Source organism: Setaria viridis, chromosome 3 (genome assembly GCF_005286985.2).
Source record: "Setaria viridis chromosome 3, Setaria_viridis_v4.0, whole genome shotgun sequence".
NCBI classification, from domain to species: Eukaryota; Viridiplantae; Streptophyta; class Magnoliopsida; order Poales; family Poaceae; genus Setaria; species Setaria viridis.
This window is the reverse complement of record NC_048265.2, coordinates 4,680,341-4,698,834: the sequence shown is the minus strand read 5'-3', so window position 1 is coordinate 4,698,834 and position 18,494 is coordinate 4,680,341. Positions and strand designations below refer to the sequence as shown.

General features: G+C 49.8%; 4 protein-coding genes across 4 annotated transcripts; 3 read left to right on the top strand and 1 right to left on the bottom strand.

The window, feature by feature from the left end:
* The first annotated feature begins 1,347 nt into the window (after window positions 1-1,347).
* On the top strand, window positions 1,348-2,514 carry LOC117850154 (polygalacturonase inhibitor). Its single transcript, XM_034731957.2, has one exon. The coding sequence runs from the start codon at window positions 1,413-1,415 to the stop codon at window positions 2,421-2,423; it is 1,011 nt and encodes a 336-aa protein (XP_034587848.1). The 5' UTR covers window positions 1,348-1,412; the 3' UTR covers window positions 2,424-2,514.
* A 2,422-nt stretch (window positions 2,515-4,936) lies between these two features.
* On the top strand, window positions 4,937-6,190 carry LOC117847562 (polygalacturonase inhibitor). Its single transcript, XM_034728784.2, has one exon. The coding sequence runs from the start codon at window positions 4,991-4,993 to the stop codon at window positions 6,002-6,004; it is 1,014 nt and encodes a 337-aa protein (XP_034584675.1). The 5' UTR covers window positions 4,937-4,990; the 3' UTR covers window positions 6,005-6,190.
* Window positions 6,191-9,708: 3,518 nt separating this feature from the next.
* LOC140222095 (uncharacterized) lies at window positions 9,709-13,617 on the bottom strand. Its single transcript, XM_072292277.1, has 2 exons — window positions 12,203-13,617; window positions 9,709-9,961 (listed from the first exon to the last, which is right to left on the bottom strand). The coding sequence occupies exons 1-2, from the start codon at window positions 13,615-13,617 to the stop codon at window positions 9,709-9,711; spliced, it is 1,668 nt and encodes a 555-aa protein (XP_072148378.1).
* A 2,780-nt stretch (window positions 13,618-16,397) lies between these two features.
* On the top strand, window positions 16,398-17,769 carry LOC117850264 (polygalacturonase inhibitor). Its single transcript, XM_034732081.2, has one exon. It carries the CDS (start codon window positions 16,531-16,533, stop codon window positions 17,587-17,589), a length of 1,059 nt encoding a protein of 352 aa, XP_034587972.1. The 5' UTR covers window positions 16,398-16,530; the 3' UTR covers window positions 17,590-17,769.
* The last annotated feature ends 725 nt before the right edge of the window (window positions 17,770-18,494 follow it).

Here is an 18,494-nt window from a genome sequence, read left to right as displayed (position 1 = left end):
ACATGGAAACAAAAGTAGCACACCTAAAGATTATCTTCAATTCATCCTCCTGAAATTCGTTAGGAACCCTTCTCCATTTGCCACAAATAAAGTAGTGTAGCCTTTGCCCTTTGCTACCCGTTTCATGTTTGAATTTCAATAGTTTAAAGATAATCCATAAAAAACAAGTCACTTGATTACATCTGAAAAGGCTACTCTTGCTTGGTGATGCAAGCATACTTTGATTATCTACATCTTGTCTTGATTGATGCATTGAGATACATCTTCAAGTAAATATTGTGGGCTTACTCTTATCATGACATGCATATATATGATGGACACTTTGAACATTCAATCGTCTAAACTGCAGCAAGTCAAGGCTGTTGCCTTTGTACGATATTTTCATTAGTTTTATGATGAGTTTGTCAAAACAAATACTTATTTGTAAATTTTAACGTTTGAGCCATATGATAGAACTTTGACTTTGTGGGAACCTGAAGTATTTTGGAAGGACAAAAAAAAATTGGTGGTTCTTGAGCCCTCTGAAGTCTGAAACTCTTTTAGTCGTATGAATGTATGATCAACAAACTATGTTATTTTTCTTCTTACATCATCGGTGTTTTTCTTTTCCTATACATATTGTCACTTCTTTTAAATATATTACCGAGAAGCTATGCAACACCCATGAGGAGCTTGAGGCAACCAGAGCAACGCTATGCAACACCCGAAAGAAGCTTGAGGAAACCAGAGCGACGCTAAGGGCCAGTTTAGCTGGGCTTAGGGGGCTCCGGCTCCTGACAGCGGCACTGTGCCGTCGGAGGAGCCAGAGCTGCCGGCTGTAGGAGGGAGGAAGAAAAGAGATAAATTTAACTCTAATAAACAATGCATGAACAGTAGATGAACAGTGATTGAACAGTGCGGTGTTAGACGGAGCCGAAGCCGGACGGAGCCGCGCCTAACGCACCCTAAGGGTGGCCCAGGCCACCACACTGGAGGCGCAATCAGATGTCACCTCCATGAACAGCACCATGTTGACAGGAGCGGAGCCAGGGTTTGGACATAAGGGGTGCTAAGAACAATGAGGCAACTGTCATGTATCATGTTTTGAAAAAACAGATAGTTTAAAGTTGGAGATCGTCAGATCGAAACAGATAGGGTTCTCCATTTGAAGTCAAATGGTAACATGATAGTGCGATCACCGTTGACCATCAAGGCGGCAGGCAGTCCACCCCTGCTGCCATGCTCTGCTCTGATCCATCAAGTCAGAGTCAAAGTCAGAGTGTAGCTTGACATGTTTGACCACCTGTCTCCTCTTGACAGTGCGCGCGCTGCCAAACACGGCGGCGGCCGGCGGCCTCGCCAGTTCGGTATATAGCTGCAGCAATTTCCGGTAGGAGCCCCGTCACTGCCGTGCACGTGCAGCAGCCCACACGATGAGGACGACGACAGCGACGCGGGTGGGCGCCTTCCTGGTCCTCCTCGTCGCCGCTTCACCCGCCGCCGCCGCCGCTTCCAGCCGCTGCCACTCCGGCGACAAGGCGGCGCTGCTGGCCATCAAGGCGGCGCTCGGCAACCCCTACCACTTCGCGTCCTGGACGCCCGGCACGCCCTGCTGCGACTGGTACGACGTCGACTGCGACGACTCCACCGGCCGCGTCGTCGGCCTCTCCGTGTTCCAGGACGCTAATCTCACGGGCGCCATCCCCGACGCCGTCGCCGGCCTCGCCCACCTCCAGAACCTCCGGCTGCACCACCTCCCGGGCATCTCCGGCCCCATCCCGCCGGCAATCGCCAAGCTCTCCAACCTCTCCTTCCTCACCATCTCCTGGACGGGGGTCTCCGGCCCCGTGCCGTCGTTCCTCGGCGCGCTCACCAGGCTCGCCCAGCTCGACCTCTCCTTCAACTCCCTCGCCGGCGCCGTCCCGGCCTCGCTCGCCGCGCTCTCGAACCTGTACAGCATCGACATCAGCCGCAACCGCCTCACGGGCTCCCTGCCGCCGCTGCTCTTCAGCAGGGCGCCGCAGGAGGCCTACCTCCGCTTGTCGCACAACAACCTCACCGGCACCGTGCCCGCCGAGTTCGCCGCCGTGAACTTCGCGCAGATCGACCTGTCGCGCAACGGCTTCACCGGCGACGCGTCGATCTTGTTCGGGAGGGCAAAGCCGGCGCAGCAGATGGACCTGTCGCGCAACGACCTGAGCTTCAACCTTTCCGGCGTGGAGCTGCCGGAGCAGCTCATCTTGCTGGACGTCAGCCACAACGCCATCTACGGCGGAATCCCGGCGCAAGTGGCTAACCTCACCAACCTGAACTTCTTCAACGTGAGCTACAACCGGCTGTGCGGTGCGGTGCCCGCCGGCGGCAACATGGCGAGCTTCGATGCCTACAGCTACGAGCACAACAGGTGCCTGTGTGGAGCACCGCTTGCTAATCCGTGCAAGTGATCGATCGATCCATCCATCAGATATCCATCAGCACATTTCAATTGTAATCTCAATCAATAATTCCAAAGGAATAAACCATCTTTATCATCAATGATTCCAAAGCTTGTCCATTACATTAATATAAAGCAACAGGCGGTGCTTTCACCGATCTTAATCATTATTAGCTATAGTTTGCTAGCGTTCCATGCATCCATCAGGAACGAGAACGACCATGGCCAGGAGGAGGAGAATGACGATGATGACGACCAGCAGGAGGAGGTGGATAATGAGGATCCGGCGTGTCCCAGAGCGAGCAGTGGCCTTGTAACTTGAGAAGGCTCTCTTCCACCATGCCCCTCTTCTCGGTCTGGGTACACAGATTCAGGATGCAGTGCATGTCCATGCCGGGCACCTTCTTCACGGAGATGCAGCAGCGAGTGGTGTAGGCTGGGGGCACGCCCACACGGAGCCGTGGACTCACCAGGTATAGCCTGCAGTGTGTGAGGATGTCCTCCTTCTGCTGAAAGGTACACACCCCATCTGCTCTGTGGTTACAGACGATTGCACACACAACTACCAGCACAACGGCGACGGCTTTCGTCCCCGTAGACATCGTGTTGGTGCTAGTTGATTTCCGACTATCCAGTGAGTGGTCGCCTGTATACATAGGGCCTTCCGTCCCAGAAAGAATACAACTATCATTTTCTCAGTTAACCAATTTTAAATTTAACCAAATTAATACAAAATAGTGAATGTTACAAAATAAATATTAATAGATTAATCATGTAATATATTTTCATACTAAATCTATTTGAAGACATGAATATTAGTATTTTTTTATAAATTTAGTCAAACTAACTGTTTGACTCATCGAGAAACGAGAGTTGCAATTTTTTTGGGACGAAGGGAGTATGTCGAGAATCAGGGTATAGTATTTAATTGATGCTCAAAACCATGGAATCGACTTGTAGAAAAAAATGCAAGATAGATGTTCAGATTAATTACTGCTAATAATACTCCTACTACATCTATGTGTGCGGGAGGGAGGGAGATAGATGTGCTATCATTTATGAAGAATGTAACTGTAACCATCAAAACCTTCCTATGATACCAAGACAAATAGTCCAGGAGAACTTGTTGGAGTTGCTATTCAATTTATGCCAAACGGTCACAAATGAGCTATGATATGGCTAGATTAATGGCAATAGATATAGCTCAAGGTAGATGGATATCTCGTCCTCATGCTGGTGGCTCTGAGATGATATATATGGCTAGATTAATGGTTATAGATATAGATATAGCTTGAGATAGATGGATATCTCGCCCTCACGCTGGAGCTCTACTTCTTGCTTGAGTATAATTGTACCCTAACAGACTACTAACTAATTTCCAGATATCTCTAAACCAAATCCATTTAAAAGCTATTACTAACTCGCTGGACGACTCTTGATCCCGTGCAGGAACTTCTTGCTGTCCATAACAGTTATCATTTATTCCCTCCCATCCTTGAATATCTGATGTTTAGTACAAACTAATTAGCTTGTATATTCAACTATTTAGTTTTTGCTAATTGCTAAACGTCATATGCTTATGTTTAAGAACTAAAGTAGCGTTGATTTGGGAGGACAGCTCGCAACGATTTTGGCTATATTAAGCAATGAAATGTTCACAGTTGAAAGGATAGTGGATGCCCCCTCAATTACTGAGAGAAGCGGCGCCAATTGATTTTGAACAATGAAGCCACCAGTTTGAACAAATATTAATGATTATCAGATGATTGTGAGGATGGATACCTCGAATCACTATACGCGGCCATTCTTATCCATCTTATTATTACTGACCGGAGACTCATCCACATTAATCCTGACTCATCCACATTAATCCTTATAAGACACGTTAGGAAAAAGATAAATTTCAATTTTTTTACAAAATTCATTGACACCCAACCACCATTCTGTCATATTATAATTGCAGTACCCATTATATTATTATATCTTTTTTTTAAAAAAACACCAGCTTGTACTATTATAAAAGTGTAAAGTAACCATACTACAAATCTATAAAAAGTGCACATAGTAATTGCTAAGCAAACTATATATGTCAGAACCGGATAATAAAGATAAGTGTGTATCTATATAATTATTATGTTAGAATATTAAGAAAAATGAGTGTGTGTGAGAGAGAATTTAACAAATAACTTGGAACCACAATCTCACTCCCCCTCCTCCATGTGGGCCTGTGGCATCGAAGCCTACATGGTCTCAGGGGTCAGGGCTGCTGTACACGGTGGAGCATTGGACTTGGTCTGATTTGAGAAGGAAGTGAGGGTCATATCATAGCAGTCGCCACTCTAGCCTGGCTGTGCTCATCGACCAAATGACCAACAACATACTCCGTCAGTAAAGGTTAGCAGGCAAGAACCCACTACCGTCTTTTGGCGCGCATGGTGCTTAGTTACCAATACAAATTAAAAAGAGACCAAAGCTGAAATTTTGCTTCAAATTAACTTATAAATCCCACTCCTCCTCTGCTCCCTTCTTATCCATTTCATCCGAGCCGACTAGGCCACAATAAGCAAGATAATTTAGATGAAGACGCGCGGCGCCTTCCAACACGCCGTGCTGCTGCTCACCGTAGCCTCCCTCGTCTCCGCCGCCGCCGCCGCCAGCAAGGCCCGCTGCCATTCCGGCGACAACGCGGCGCTGCTAGCCATCAAGGCTGCGCTCGGCAACCCCTACCACTTCGCGTCCTGGACGCCCGACTACCCGTGCTGCGACTGGTACGACGTCGACTGCGACGACTCCACCGGCCGCGTCGTCGGCCTCTCCGTGTTCCAGGACGATAACATCACGGGCACCATCCCCGACGCCGTCGCCGGCCTCGTCCACCTCCAGAGCCTCACGTGGCACCACCTCCCTGGCATATCCGGTCCCATCCCGCCGGCCATCGCCAAGCTCTCCAACCTCTCCTCCCTCACCATCTCCTGGACCGCCGTCTCCGGGCCCGTGCCGTCCTTCCTCGGCGCGCTCACCAAGCTCACCTTCCTCGACCTCTCCTTCAACTCCCTAACAGGCATCATCCCGACCTCGCTCGCCGCCATCCCAAACCTCTCCGGCATCAACCTCAGCCGCAACCGCCTCACCGGCTCCATCCCTCCACGGCTCCTCAGCAAGTCCGCCGACCAGATCTACCTCTGGCTGTCGCACAACAACCTGTCCGGCGCCCTCCCCGCCGAGTTCGCCGCCGCCAATTTCGCGCACCTCGACCTGTCGCGCAACCGCTTCACCGGCGACGCGTCGGGCCTCTTCGGCCGGGGAAAGGAGCTCCAGTACCTGGACCTGTCGCGGAACGCCTTCAGCTTCGACCTCTCTGGCGTGGGGCTGCCGGAGCAGCTCTACTTCATCGACGTGAGCCACAACGCCATCACCGGCGGCATCCCAGCGGAGGTTGCCAACCTCACGAACCTTCAGTTCTTCAACGTCAGCTACAACCGGCTCTGCGGCGCGGTGCCCACCGGCGGCCACATGGGGAGATTCGACCTCTTCAACTTCCAGCACAACAAGTGCTTGTGTGGAACTCCGCTTGCTAATCCCTGCAAGTGACAATCGATTCATCAAATGAACTCTAGTCTTTATTCTCAGGAAATAAAATCACTGACATTATAATCAGTTCAGTGATGCTTATGGATTAAAGGTGTTTTGTTTCAGTTCATTCAGCTAAGTCCCCGCCAAAACGTGGCCCTTTATTTGGATTGGAGGAATTCATAGGAAAACCGTTTTCAGAGATCATTTTACTTGTTGATGTCATGCAGAGTAAGGGTTGCTTTACTCCATAAAACACACGAGATGAAACCTGGCAGATCACCTTTGTGCTAATAAGGATGCCAGTATGCCACACTGACTTCTTGGGCTACTCATGGCCCCTACTTTTACCAGTGGCAATGTTTGTAGCAAGATTGTAGTCTGAATGACTAAATAAATACAGAGGAGCTGGTCCTGGTCTAAAACAGAAGAGAAGCAGCATCCACTGGCCATCCAAAATCGTATATGTACAAGATGTTCAACCTTAGCGCGTTCCAAATCCAATGGTAGTCCATAAAAACCAGAGAAGCAGCATCCACTGGTCATCAGCGTTTGCATGAACTGAATTCAAACAACTATTATAGGTGGGGCAAACACACATGGCGAATCGAACACATATTTGCCTCCATTCTATTTTATTTTATTGAAGTAAAGCCTCCATTCTACCTTCGATACCAATCGTTACATGTGCAATGGAATTTGGCCGCCGGGTGCCTGTGCCCGCGGGAATTGCATCGACATTGATCAGCTCTCATGGCACGAGCGGGCGAGCGGCAAGCAGAGCGGCTAAACTTTTTTTTTTTTTAGAGGAGGAAAGCGCAGCAGACTAGCAGAGAGCAGCCGAAACTGACGCTATCTATCTAGTGCATTGGCGTGGGCTTCGGGTGCTTCTACTAGCCTTTGGGCTTTTACAATTGACCGGGTTGTTGCTAACTATTACTAGTTGGGCCATAATCGTAGCAATACCAGGCTCATAGCTCGCGTACCCCTTGAGCACTTGTTCTTTTCTTCCTCCTCCGGACGCCATCGCGCCAACCTGCTTCGATTCAGGCCATGGTGCCGCTGGGGGCAGGGGCCAGAGAGGCCAGATGCCGCCGGCGGGTAGCTGAGGCGCTCCGCCTATGGTCTCCGGTCTGCCACTGCTGGAGGTCACTATCCATGCCCAGCCGGTGCGATCTCCGTCGCGCTGCTAATGGCGCTGGCGTGCGGCCGGCCGGTCAGATATGGCGCTGGCGTGCGGCCGGCCGGTCAGATATGGCGCTGGCGTGGGGCTATGCACTTCCGGCATGGGCGGAGGACGGCGGCGGCGGCTGTTGCAGGCGGCGCCGGACGCAAGGGGCGGAGGGAGGAGGACCCGATCCGATCCCAGGGGGCTATGTGAAAATGTTAGGAAGCATTTTGATCACGATTAATAGTCGCGATCCAAATTGGAGGTCTGTATGAAAATACACGGGGAGCAATTTGCAAATAATCAGGTCGCGATTAATAGTCGCGATCCATCCGTCGCGACCTGCCGGAGCGCCGCCTCACGCCGAGGCCTCCCCTGGAGCACCTCTCCTTTCCCCTGCCTACCTCGCAGCAGCCTCAGCTTGCGCGGAGCAGAAGGTTTCCGGATCCCCAATGGCCGGTTGTGCTTGGGCTTGTTAGGAACTAGAGCAGGATCACAATACTCACACACGCATACTTCTGGTGAGACAGACAGTACACATGAGTTGTGGAGCACGGCAGGCTATCTGCCTCCACTATTCTTGCATATATATACTTGCTCAACTTAATACATGGTGATGCAGTTACAAGATATGTAAGAACTCCATGATGCTAGTGGAAGCAATAGAACTGATCCACCATGCCACTACGCCATGCACTAAACAGAAATAAAAGTGCACTCAGTACCATATACTTTCTGACAAGATATTCTCAACACTCGCTCCCTTAATCTTGTTATTGCTACTTCACAGAACACATGCCCAGTTTGCTGCGCATCTCCAGAAACTTGATGCGTCCAAGAGGCTTGGGTAACATATCTGCAAGTTGCTCCTCCGAGCGCACATATTCTATAGCAATCTTCTTGGCTTCAACAAAACTTCTAATGAAGTGATACCGAGTATCAATATGCTTGCTTCTCTCATGATAGACTGGATTTTTACATAATGAAATTGCAGATTTGTTGTCAATCCTCAATATCACTTCTTTCTCCTTTCGTTTCAGCAGATGAGCAAGCAGCCTCTCTAGCCAAACACCTTGACAAGCTGCTGAAGTTGCAGCTAGATACTCTGCCTCACAGGAGGACAATGCCACCGCTTTCTGTTTCTGGGACAACCAACTGATCATGTTTGAGCCAAGAAAAAACAACACCCCAGTAGTGCTCTTGCGATCATCCAGATCACCAGCCATATCGCTGTCACTATATCCAACCAAGTGAGGGGTATCACCTTGCCTTCTTAGATATCTGCACCCCATATTCAGAGTGCCTTGGATGTACCTTAATATTTGCTTCACTGCAGCCATGTGTTCAGTTGCTGGATTTTCCATAAACCGACTCACATATCCAACTGAATAAGCAATATTTGGCCGCGTATTGACCAGGTACCTCAGACTTCCAACTACACTTCTATAAGAAGTAGCATCAATGGTTGAATTCTTGCTCTCCTTCCTCAATTTCAGCCTAGCTTCCATTGGGAACTGGCTCGAGTTACAGTCTTTCATGCCACACTTTTCCAAAATTCTTGCTGCATAGTTTGACTGAGACAAGGTGATTTCATCATTGGTTTGCCTTACTTCTATCCCAAGATAGTAGGACATCAAACCAAGATCACTCATACTGAACAAGCTTTTCATTTGATTCTTAAACTTCACTATCTCTTCGATGCATGATCCTGGAATAACTAGATCATCGACATATGCACCAAGAAGCTTTGTCTCACCAGCGCATCTCTTGTACACAGCATGTTCAAGTGGACACTTCTCAAAACCAAGAGATACTAGACTCTTATCGAGCTTGCAGTTCCAAGCTCTAGGGGCATGTCAGAGCCCATATAATGCAGAACTTTATGTTGGTCTTGCGTAGAAAAACCTGGTGGCTGAGACACATACACTTCCTCATCTATCTCCCCATTCAAAAATGCTGATTTGACATCCATGTGATGTACTTGCCATCCCTCCTGAGCTGCTAGTGCGATAAGTAATCTAACAGTTTCCAATCTTGCCACCGGTGCAAAAGCATCCTCAAAATCCACTCCTTGTTTCTGAACATATCCTTTAGCAACCAAACGTGCCTTGTGCTTCACCACTTCTCCAGCACTATTTTTCTTCAGTTTAAACACCCATTTCAATCCAATGGGTTGATGTCCAGGAGGCAATGCTGTCAGCTCCCATGTACCATTTTCTTGTATAGCTTGCATTTCTTCTTCCATTGCCTTTCTCCATGACATTTCTTTGTTTGGTTCTTCAAAGTTTGATGGCTCCTCCATTTCCATCAGGTACAAGGCATCAGGTTCAAGCTCAACTTCCTGAGAGTTGTCATATATCTCTTGGAGAAGATGAAATTCAAGTGGTTGGTCTGGTGAGAAATCTGCAGACATGCTCGACCCAGGAACTGTAGCCTGTGGCACTGTTGTACTCCCATGGGCTGGACTTAACGGCGTTGTGTCCGGCTCATCTTGGGTTGTGTCAACATGTGAGCTATCTCCTGAATTAACAAGAGTAGGATACTCCACAGTGAATACTCAACATGGAGTCTCCTGTGCTGCATCTTCCTCATTTTCCCATTTCCACTGGCTATGTTCTTCAAAAATCACATCTCTAGTGACCTGGAGCTTGTTTGTTGCAGGGTTGTATACCCGGTATGCCTTGGAACCATTCTCGTACCCCATAAAAACCATAGGAATGCTTCTGTCTTCAAGCTTTTTCAGATTAGGCTTCACAACTTTTACATGTGCAACACAACCAAAAGTACGTAAATGTTGCACCTTTGGTTTCCTGTTATACCATACCTCATAAGGGATCTTTCCAATGACACTCTGAGTAGGGGCACGATTCAAGAGATAAACTGCAGTTTTTTCAAGAATACGCAGGAGAGCTGTGTATCTTTTATATTAAGAAAGAAAGAACGAAAGAACGTTCGCTTACAACATGGGTCTAACCGGGCACATGCACATGGATATGATAAAATGTAAAGAAGTGAACTGTCTTTTCAACATAGACAACTCAGAAGGGTAGAATGAAATGAGGCGGGTTCATGAAAATTGCAGGCCTACAACCGGCCACTGAAGGAGGGCCAAGTGATTGGCGCCTGCAGCACACCATAACTGAACCTGCTCAAAAATCTCTGTCAGCAGCTGCCCAAGCAACCCGGCCGCTCCCTGTTGAAAACTCGCGAATTGCGTTCCTTCCGGATGCTCCATGAGACAAGCATGAAAGCCGAGTCGAGTCCTCTCTTCCTCAAGGAATCCAGGTCGATTCTGCAGTCAAATCACCATTCGGTTATGCCTAGGTGCAGCGCTGGTGGTTGCCTCTGAATATTCAGAGCGGACATCAAAACTTGCCAAAGCTATCTGGTGAATTGACAGTGCACGAAGAGGTGGCTTGCTGTTTCAGTGTCTTGCTGGCACAAAGCACAGGCGTCATGATCCTAGATTCCTCGCCGGCGCCTCCTCTCTGATGTCCATAAACGATCTTTAACAGCGAGCACCATAAAGAACTTGATCTTAAGGGGGGGGGGGCAAGCTTTCCAGATTAGTTTATGAGCTGCAAATCTGATTGCCCCTTGAAAGAAAGCATTGTACGCTGATTGGGCTGTATAATCGCCGGAGGGGTTCCATCTCCAGGACACCTTGTCCTCAGTTCCTGACGCAAGGTGGAGGCCGTCAAGAGCGTGCCAGAGACTGACATATTGCGTGAGCGCTGCTACTGTTGCCGGTCCGGCAATATCAGAGATCCACCATTTTCAGATAGCACTTGGGCGACGGTTCTTGCATTTCTGACTGCTGTCCTAATTAGAGTGCAAAGATCAGGCGCCATTGTGCAAGGGGATGAGTCTCCATACCATTTATCGATCCAGAATAGGGCTAAGTTCCCATCACCCAGTTGGATGTCAATTGATGCCTGAAACATATGACGAAGTGTAGGGTCCTTTCCGAAATCCAGTTGCATGCACTTCCATGGCCGATCTGCATCGGTTTTTTGCATCCATAACCAGCTAAGCCTAAGCCGTAGGGCAAATGAGGCAAGCCTGAGATCAGGGATGCCCAGGCCCCCGAAGATTGTTGGCCTGCAAGCAGTGGTCCAGGCTACAAGGCAGTTACCCCCTTTAGCCTGTATTTTCCCTTCCCATAGAAAACCCTTGCGTCTCTTGTCAATTTCTTTTATAACCCAATCAGGGATCTTCAAAGAAATAAGGGTACGTGTGCAGATAGAACTCAGAGTCACTTTGACAGTTGTCAATCTTCCTGCTCGGTTCATCAAAGGAGCTCTCCAGGTGGGGATTGCAGCACTGACTTTGTCGACCAAAGGTTGAAAGTCTGATTTCTTCAGGCGGCCAACAGAAAGTGGCAGGCCCAAGTATGTGATAAGGAAGTCAGAGATTGCAGCTGGCAGAATGTGTTGGACCCTCTGCAGTTGATCTTGGGAGCAAGCAATTGGTGCAATTAGACTTTTCTGCAGGTTTGTCACTGCTTCTCCCTAGAAAGTACCAGGAACACCCATGCTCTTTAGCAGACACCGAGCCATGCCTACTACAGTTTGGTTTCGCCTTTCTACCACTCCGTTTTGTTGTGGAGAATATGGAGACGTTCTGTAGTGCTTCAAACCAGTGTCTTGACAGTATTCTTCAAATTCACAGGATGTAAATTCACCCCAACGATCCGTGCGAATTGATTTCACTTGAGATCACTTTCCAGCTCAACACCTACCCTCCACTTCCTGAGAGCACTCAATGCCTCATCTTTGGATCTGAGTAAGACTATCCACATATAACGACTATGGTCATCAACAAGTAACATAAAGTACTTGTTACCTCGAGGTGTAGCTGGAGATATTGGCCCACATAAGTCACAATGAACTAGTTGAAGCGAATTTGCCTTGCTTGGGAAAGAAATGCGTCGCTGTTTTCCAGCCATGCAACCATTACATAATTGATCAACATGATTCAGAAATGGCAATCCTTCCACCATCTCACTATGTGCCAAGTGATGAAGAGCCTGAAAATTTAGATGGCCATACCTGGCATGCCACAGCCAGGCAGTATCTTTGATACAAGCCAACAAGCACACTGGAGTTGCCAGGTTCAGGTTCAGTTTATACAATCTGTTACTAGACCTTGCAACCTTTGCCAACAGCATTCTATCTCTATAAAAAATGCTGAGGTAACCATCTTCAATCACGATCTTACAACCATTCTCCTCTAGCTGTCCGAGACTCACAATATTACTCTTGAGTCTTGGAATGAAATAGACATTGGTCAAAAGCTTGTGCTCCTTATTGCGGCACTGGAACAACACGGTTCCACGACCACAAATATTAACAACTGAGCCATCTCCAAACTTGACTGCCCCATTTACTTCTTCGTCCAATTCAGTGAATATGCCACGTGAACCTGTCATGTGAATGCTTGCTCCTGTGTCCAAATACCACAAATCACCAACTTTCATTTCTCCATCTCCAAGGATGGGCTTCACCCTCTCTTCATTCAGCATGATATGCTCGTGCTTCTCCTCAACAACCTGCACAAGCTCACATACCTCAGACATCAATAGGGCTGGCTCATCATCATTGTTTTTCTCAGCGACGAATGCCTTCCCCCCCTTCTTCGGCTTGCGACAGTCCCATCGTACTTTCTTGATATCAAACTCGGCATCACGGCTGCGCTCACTTTCGCCATATCCACGACCACGACCACGGCCGCGCCCGCGTCCACGGCCTTTTCCATAGTCGCGACTGCCTCCTTTCTTAGCACCACTACTGGATGCTTCGCCTCCATTCTTCTCCTCCTTGGCTCTCCACTGAGAACGAGTGAGAAGAACATGTTCATCATCTCCATCATCTGCAATACGCAAACGCTCCTCATGCGTTTTAAGACGAGCAATTAGCTCCTCTATTGACATCGCATTCATGTCAGCAAATTGCTCAATTGATGAGGCAATTTGCAGGATTTTTTTGGGGAGAGCACGGAGCATTCGCTTGACAACGTACGAATCCTCCATTGGCTCCCCCAACTCTCGTATCTTGCTGACGAGGCTGCCGACCTTGATAGCGTACTCCTCAACACTATCGGTGCTCTTCATCTTCAGTGCGTCGAGCTCCTCCTTGAGGGTCTGCACCCTTGATTGCTGCGCACGGTCAGCCCCGAGATACATAGTTTTCAGGGCCGACCACACCTCCTTTGCAGCTGTCTTCTCCGAGACAACAAAAAGAAGGTCCTCCGGAATCGCCTGAAGGATGGATGCACGAGCCACCTTGTCTCGCCTCGCATCGACAGCTTGACCATCAGCCGGCTCTACCACATCCCACGTCTCCTGAGCCCCCATCACAGCCTGCATCTTGATAGACCAAGCTGAATAATTCTTCCGCGTCAGCACGGGATATGACAGCCCGGCCGCGGCCGAATTTGCAGCTCCTGCTCCACTGCCGCCCGCCATATATCACTTGACGCCGGCTGGTACTTGGGCATGCAACACTAGCCCTGATACCAAATGTTAGGAACCAGAGCAGGATCACAATACTCACACACACATACTTCAGGTGAGATAGACAGTACACATGAGTTGTGGAGCACGGCAGGCTATCTGCCTCCACTATTCTTGCATATATATACTTGCTCAACTTAATACATAGTGATGCAGTTACAAGATATGTAGGGACTCCATGATGCTAGTGGAAGCAGTAGAACTGATCCACCATGCAGCTACGCCATGCACTAAACAGAAATAAAAGTGCACTCAGTACCATATACTATTATTCTCAACAGGGCTGACGGAAAGCACCGCCTCTGCCTTTGATGCCGCGCGCGGCTCGCCGGAGCAATTTCCCCGAGCTGGCGACTTGGGATCACTGAGAAATTCAAGGTGCTTCGGTGCTTCACAAACGTAAATGAGAGCTCACCGTGCGGTCGAGATCCGCGACGTTGCGGAACTCTCGACGTCGAAGTCGAAGGGCGCGGGGGGCTGCGCCAACACAAAGTTCAGAACACGAAGCTGAGAAGAGGCAACGCGTCGGGGTTGTTGTTTCATGTTTGGCCGGGGAAAAGACCTTCAGTTCCTGGACCTGTCGCGCAACGGCCTTCGGCTTCGACCTCTCCGGCGTGGAGCTGCCGGCCGGAACCACACAACGCCAAGCGTCCCGACGCAGGTGGCGAACCTGAGCAACCTGCACTTCTTCAACGTGAGCTACAACCGGCTGTGCGGCGCCGTGCCCACCAGCGGCAACATGGCGAGCTTCGATGCCTACACAGCTACCAGCACAACAAGTGCTTGTGTGGAGCTCCGCTTGCTAATCCGGAACTTGCCACGCTGCAAGTTAGACAATTATGGCTTGCGGCACCTCTCAAGTCCCAAGTCCATGTCCCACACATACTATTTCTTTTCCAAACTTTGCCTTACGTGTGCCATTACCCATACGCGGAAGCGATTACTGCTATATGCAGTTGGGTCACTGACATGTGGAACCGGACCCACACATCAGTGACTCAACAGCAGCTCCAACTACTGCAGAGGAGACTCGTCCCCATATGCATATATATAGTTTGGAGAAGAACTATGGTAATGTATGGGTTTTTGAACCAGATATGCCATAAATGCTATCTTCTTTCTTGCGATTTAAATTTTCTCAAAATTGAAGATGTTAGCGGTAACAATTATAATATAATCCACGCTACGGCAAACTGAGTGTAGATTACTTCATTATAGGTTTCTTGTCGTACAACTTGTCCCGCCCAATGCAAGCTAACGCCTTCAATTCCACGCGGTTCTTGCATTTTTGGACTACTTATTCATTTTAGTAGTATATGTGACATTGTGCATCGACAGTGTTGAGGCTACAATGACTTTATCAATACTAAAATATGCTAGTCCAATCACTTGGATATTCATAGATTGCATACAGTATTTGCTTGCCTTGGCTCGCGAGTTGGCTCGAGCAAGCTCGAGCTTCTAACGAGCCGAGCCGAGCTCAGTTTTTAACTCGTTACATTAACGAGTCAAGCCGAGCCAGCTCGTTAAGATAACGAGCTGAAGCGAACCGAGCCGAGCCGAGCTGGCTCGTTATCGAGCCCTATGTGCATGTACTACGAACCAATCGGCACTCCAACCATTTTGTGCTCCCTGAACCATTAACAAAAAGGCATAGCTTAGCAGCCTACACTGCAGGCCAGAACGCACTAACTGGCCATAAGCTAACCCTTTCAATTTGGTGCTTAATTACCAATGTAAAAGAGGCTGTTAGACTTGGGCACGTACGAATTAACGTAAAGTTTTTGACCGAACAAAGAATCAGAAACTAGAACTGAGAAGGTAAATAAATAGATAATGTCTCTTTGACTGTCTACACTTTGGACTAAGAAAATAAAGTCCTACTTTGACAGTTTGACCATGGGACTTGGGAGTATACCATTTTGATCTCAACCTTGCAATTTGCCAATTTGTCAAGTATCGTAATCTTCGTGTAGCACTAATCGATCAATGAAGGTCCGTGACCTCGCCACTGTAGTGAGGGGATGCACCCGCCTAGCAGGAGGCGGCGGCTCTGCGAGCATACACGGGCTTGGATTGCGGCTTCCGATCCACTGCAAATGTGTGCAGCTGCTACCTCCGTTTCAAATTATATTTTGCATATCTAAGTGCATATTAAAAGTGACGTATCTAGAAAAATCAAAACGAATGAGTGCCTGTTTGGTTCAGGGTCCCTATCACATCTAATTAGGAGTATTAAATATAGGTTAATTACAAAATCAATTAGGCTAATTCGCGAAACAAATCTATTAAGCCTAATTAGCCCATGATTTGACCATGTGATGCTATAGTAAATATGTGCTAATTATGGATTAATTAGGCTTAATAGTTTTATCTCGGAAATTAACCACAGCTTATGCAATTAGTTTTATAATTAGTTTACGTTTAGTCCCATCCGATGTGACCCGAACTAAAAATTAGTCCATGCATTCAAACGACTACCAATAATTTGGGACGGAAGGAGTACCTTGCGCTTTGGATCTGCTTTCTATTGATTCAGCCTAACCCATTTTTACATCAGTAAAACCAAGCAAATAAAACCCATCTTTAACATAATCTATTGATTCTGCTCTATTTAATTTTACGGAGCCCTTTTCATTTGTGCATTGTGCCAAACTCTGCAACTTGCATTGCCAATCGTGTGTATATATGCACGCATGATGACAGGACAAGGATGCAAGGCACCTTGGCACCTAGCTATCCCATACCGAGAGCGCATGCGCGCCCACTGCCCACAGGTCAAAGCCAGACATCCTCACAGGAGGCGGCCCGAGGCCCAACTGAATTAGGCAGCCGCGTCAGCTCAGGAACGAGCGCTTGCCAGATATGGATGGGCGCGTCACACTCGCACGGCCACACGCCGTCCTGCTCGTGCTCCTGTTTCTCGCCGCCGCGGAAGCGTCATCGGCGGCGGCGCCAGCCTCCAAGCAGCAGTGCCACTCCGGCGACAGGGCGGCGCTGCTCGCCGTCAAGGCGGCCTTCCGCAACGCCTCCTACTTCATCTCATGGACGGCCGACATCCCGTGCTGCCACTGGTTCGGCGTCCGCTGCGACGACGCGGAATCCTCCTCCTCGACACCCGCGGGCGGCCGCCGCGTCGTCAGCCTGGCCATCATGCGGGACGCCAACATCCGCGGCCCCGTGCCCGGCGCCGCCATCGCCCGCCTCACCGCCCTCCAAGAGCTTCTGTTCCTCCACGTGCCCGGCGTGTCGGGCACCATCCCCCGGGCCCTCACCCGCCTCTCCGCCCTCACGGACCTCACCATCTCCCGCACCGGCGTGTCGGGCCCGGTCCCGGCGTTCCTCGGCGACCTCCGCGCGCTCAGGTCCCTGGACCTCTCCTTCAACGCGCTCACGGGCGCCATCCCGGCGACCCTCGCCGCGCTCCCGCGCCTGGCCAGCGTCGACCTCGGACGCAACCGCCTCACGGGCGCCATCCCGCCGCTGCTCCTCGTCAACTCCGGCGCGGAGGCGTTCCTCACCCTGTCGCACAACAACCTCTCCGGGAGCGTCCCCGCCGAGTTCGCATCCGTCAGCTTCGTCCAGGTGGACCTGTCCCGCAACGCGCTCGCCGGAGACGCGTCCGTCCTGTTCGGCCGCGGCAAACCGCTGCTGGTCAGCGTCAACCTCTCGCGCAACGCCTTCAGCTTCGACATGTCCCGGCTGGAGCTCCCCGAGCGGCTCGCGTCGCTGGACGTCAGCCACAACGGGATCCACGGCGGGGTCCCGGCGGCGGCGGGGAACCTGAGCCAGCTCATGTTCTTCAACGTCAGCTACAACCAGCTCTGCGGCCAGCTGCCGAGGGGCTTGGCCGCATTCGAGGTCTACAGCTTCCGGCACAACAAGTGCCTTTGCGGCGCGCCCCTTCCGGCTTGCCAAGCGTAATACTCCACTGGGCCGCTGGGAAGCTGCTGATACTGGCGTCCAAACTAATCACTAGTATATGCCAGTATTATCATCACTAGTCTGCTGTCATTGTCAAATGTGGATTTGGAAACTAAGGTAGCAATGCATATGACGAATTAACTCCATCTATCCTAATAATAAACTACTAAAGTGTTCTAATGTTGTCTGTTTGTTTCCCTCTTAAATTAAATAAACTGGATTATGATTCAAGGATAGTTAGGTAAAAAATCATCATGGAAATTTATTTCAGATTATCTGTTGTCCCAAAGTGATCCCAAAGTGATCTTTTACTTGGAGAATTCAGAGGGTACGAACGGCTCGTAGCAGTAGGGGCTGCAGGAGGACAAGGAGTCGTCTCCTGTAAAGCTATAGGGAAGATCCGTGACGATCGTCTTGCTCAGCATGTCAACTGCGACGAGGAGCTTCGTCGGCGGCTCTACTACATCACGGTAACGATGATCATCATCATCAGAACACCACGAGTCTCCCGGTCCCGCGTGCCGGCGACGAACCAGATGTCGTTGGGAGCGACGTCGACGAACTTGAGAGTCGTCGTCGTCGTCAGAGCCGCCGCTGCAGAAGCGCCGCAGCCATTGTTGTTGTTCGCAGTCGTCGTCGTCACGGCGGAGACGTTTCGGAACACGGCCAGGAGCCCTCTGCCAAAGCCCGGATGCTTGAAACCGCTTTAAGGCTTGACGGGCAGCGGGACGTACCGGACCTCGCCGGGATCGTCGCCGGCGACGTCGCAGAGCAGGATGCCCCTCAGGTAGTCCACCCAGCACATGCAGCCGTCGCCGAGAGCGACGACGGCGTCGGTGCGCCACATATTGAAGTGGTGGCCCTCGCCCTCGCCGTGGCGGACCGGCAGCCGCGCGGCGCTCCAC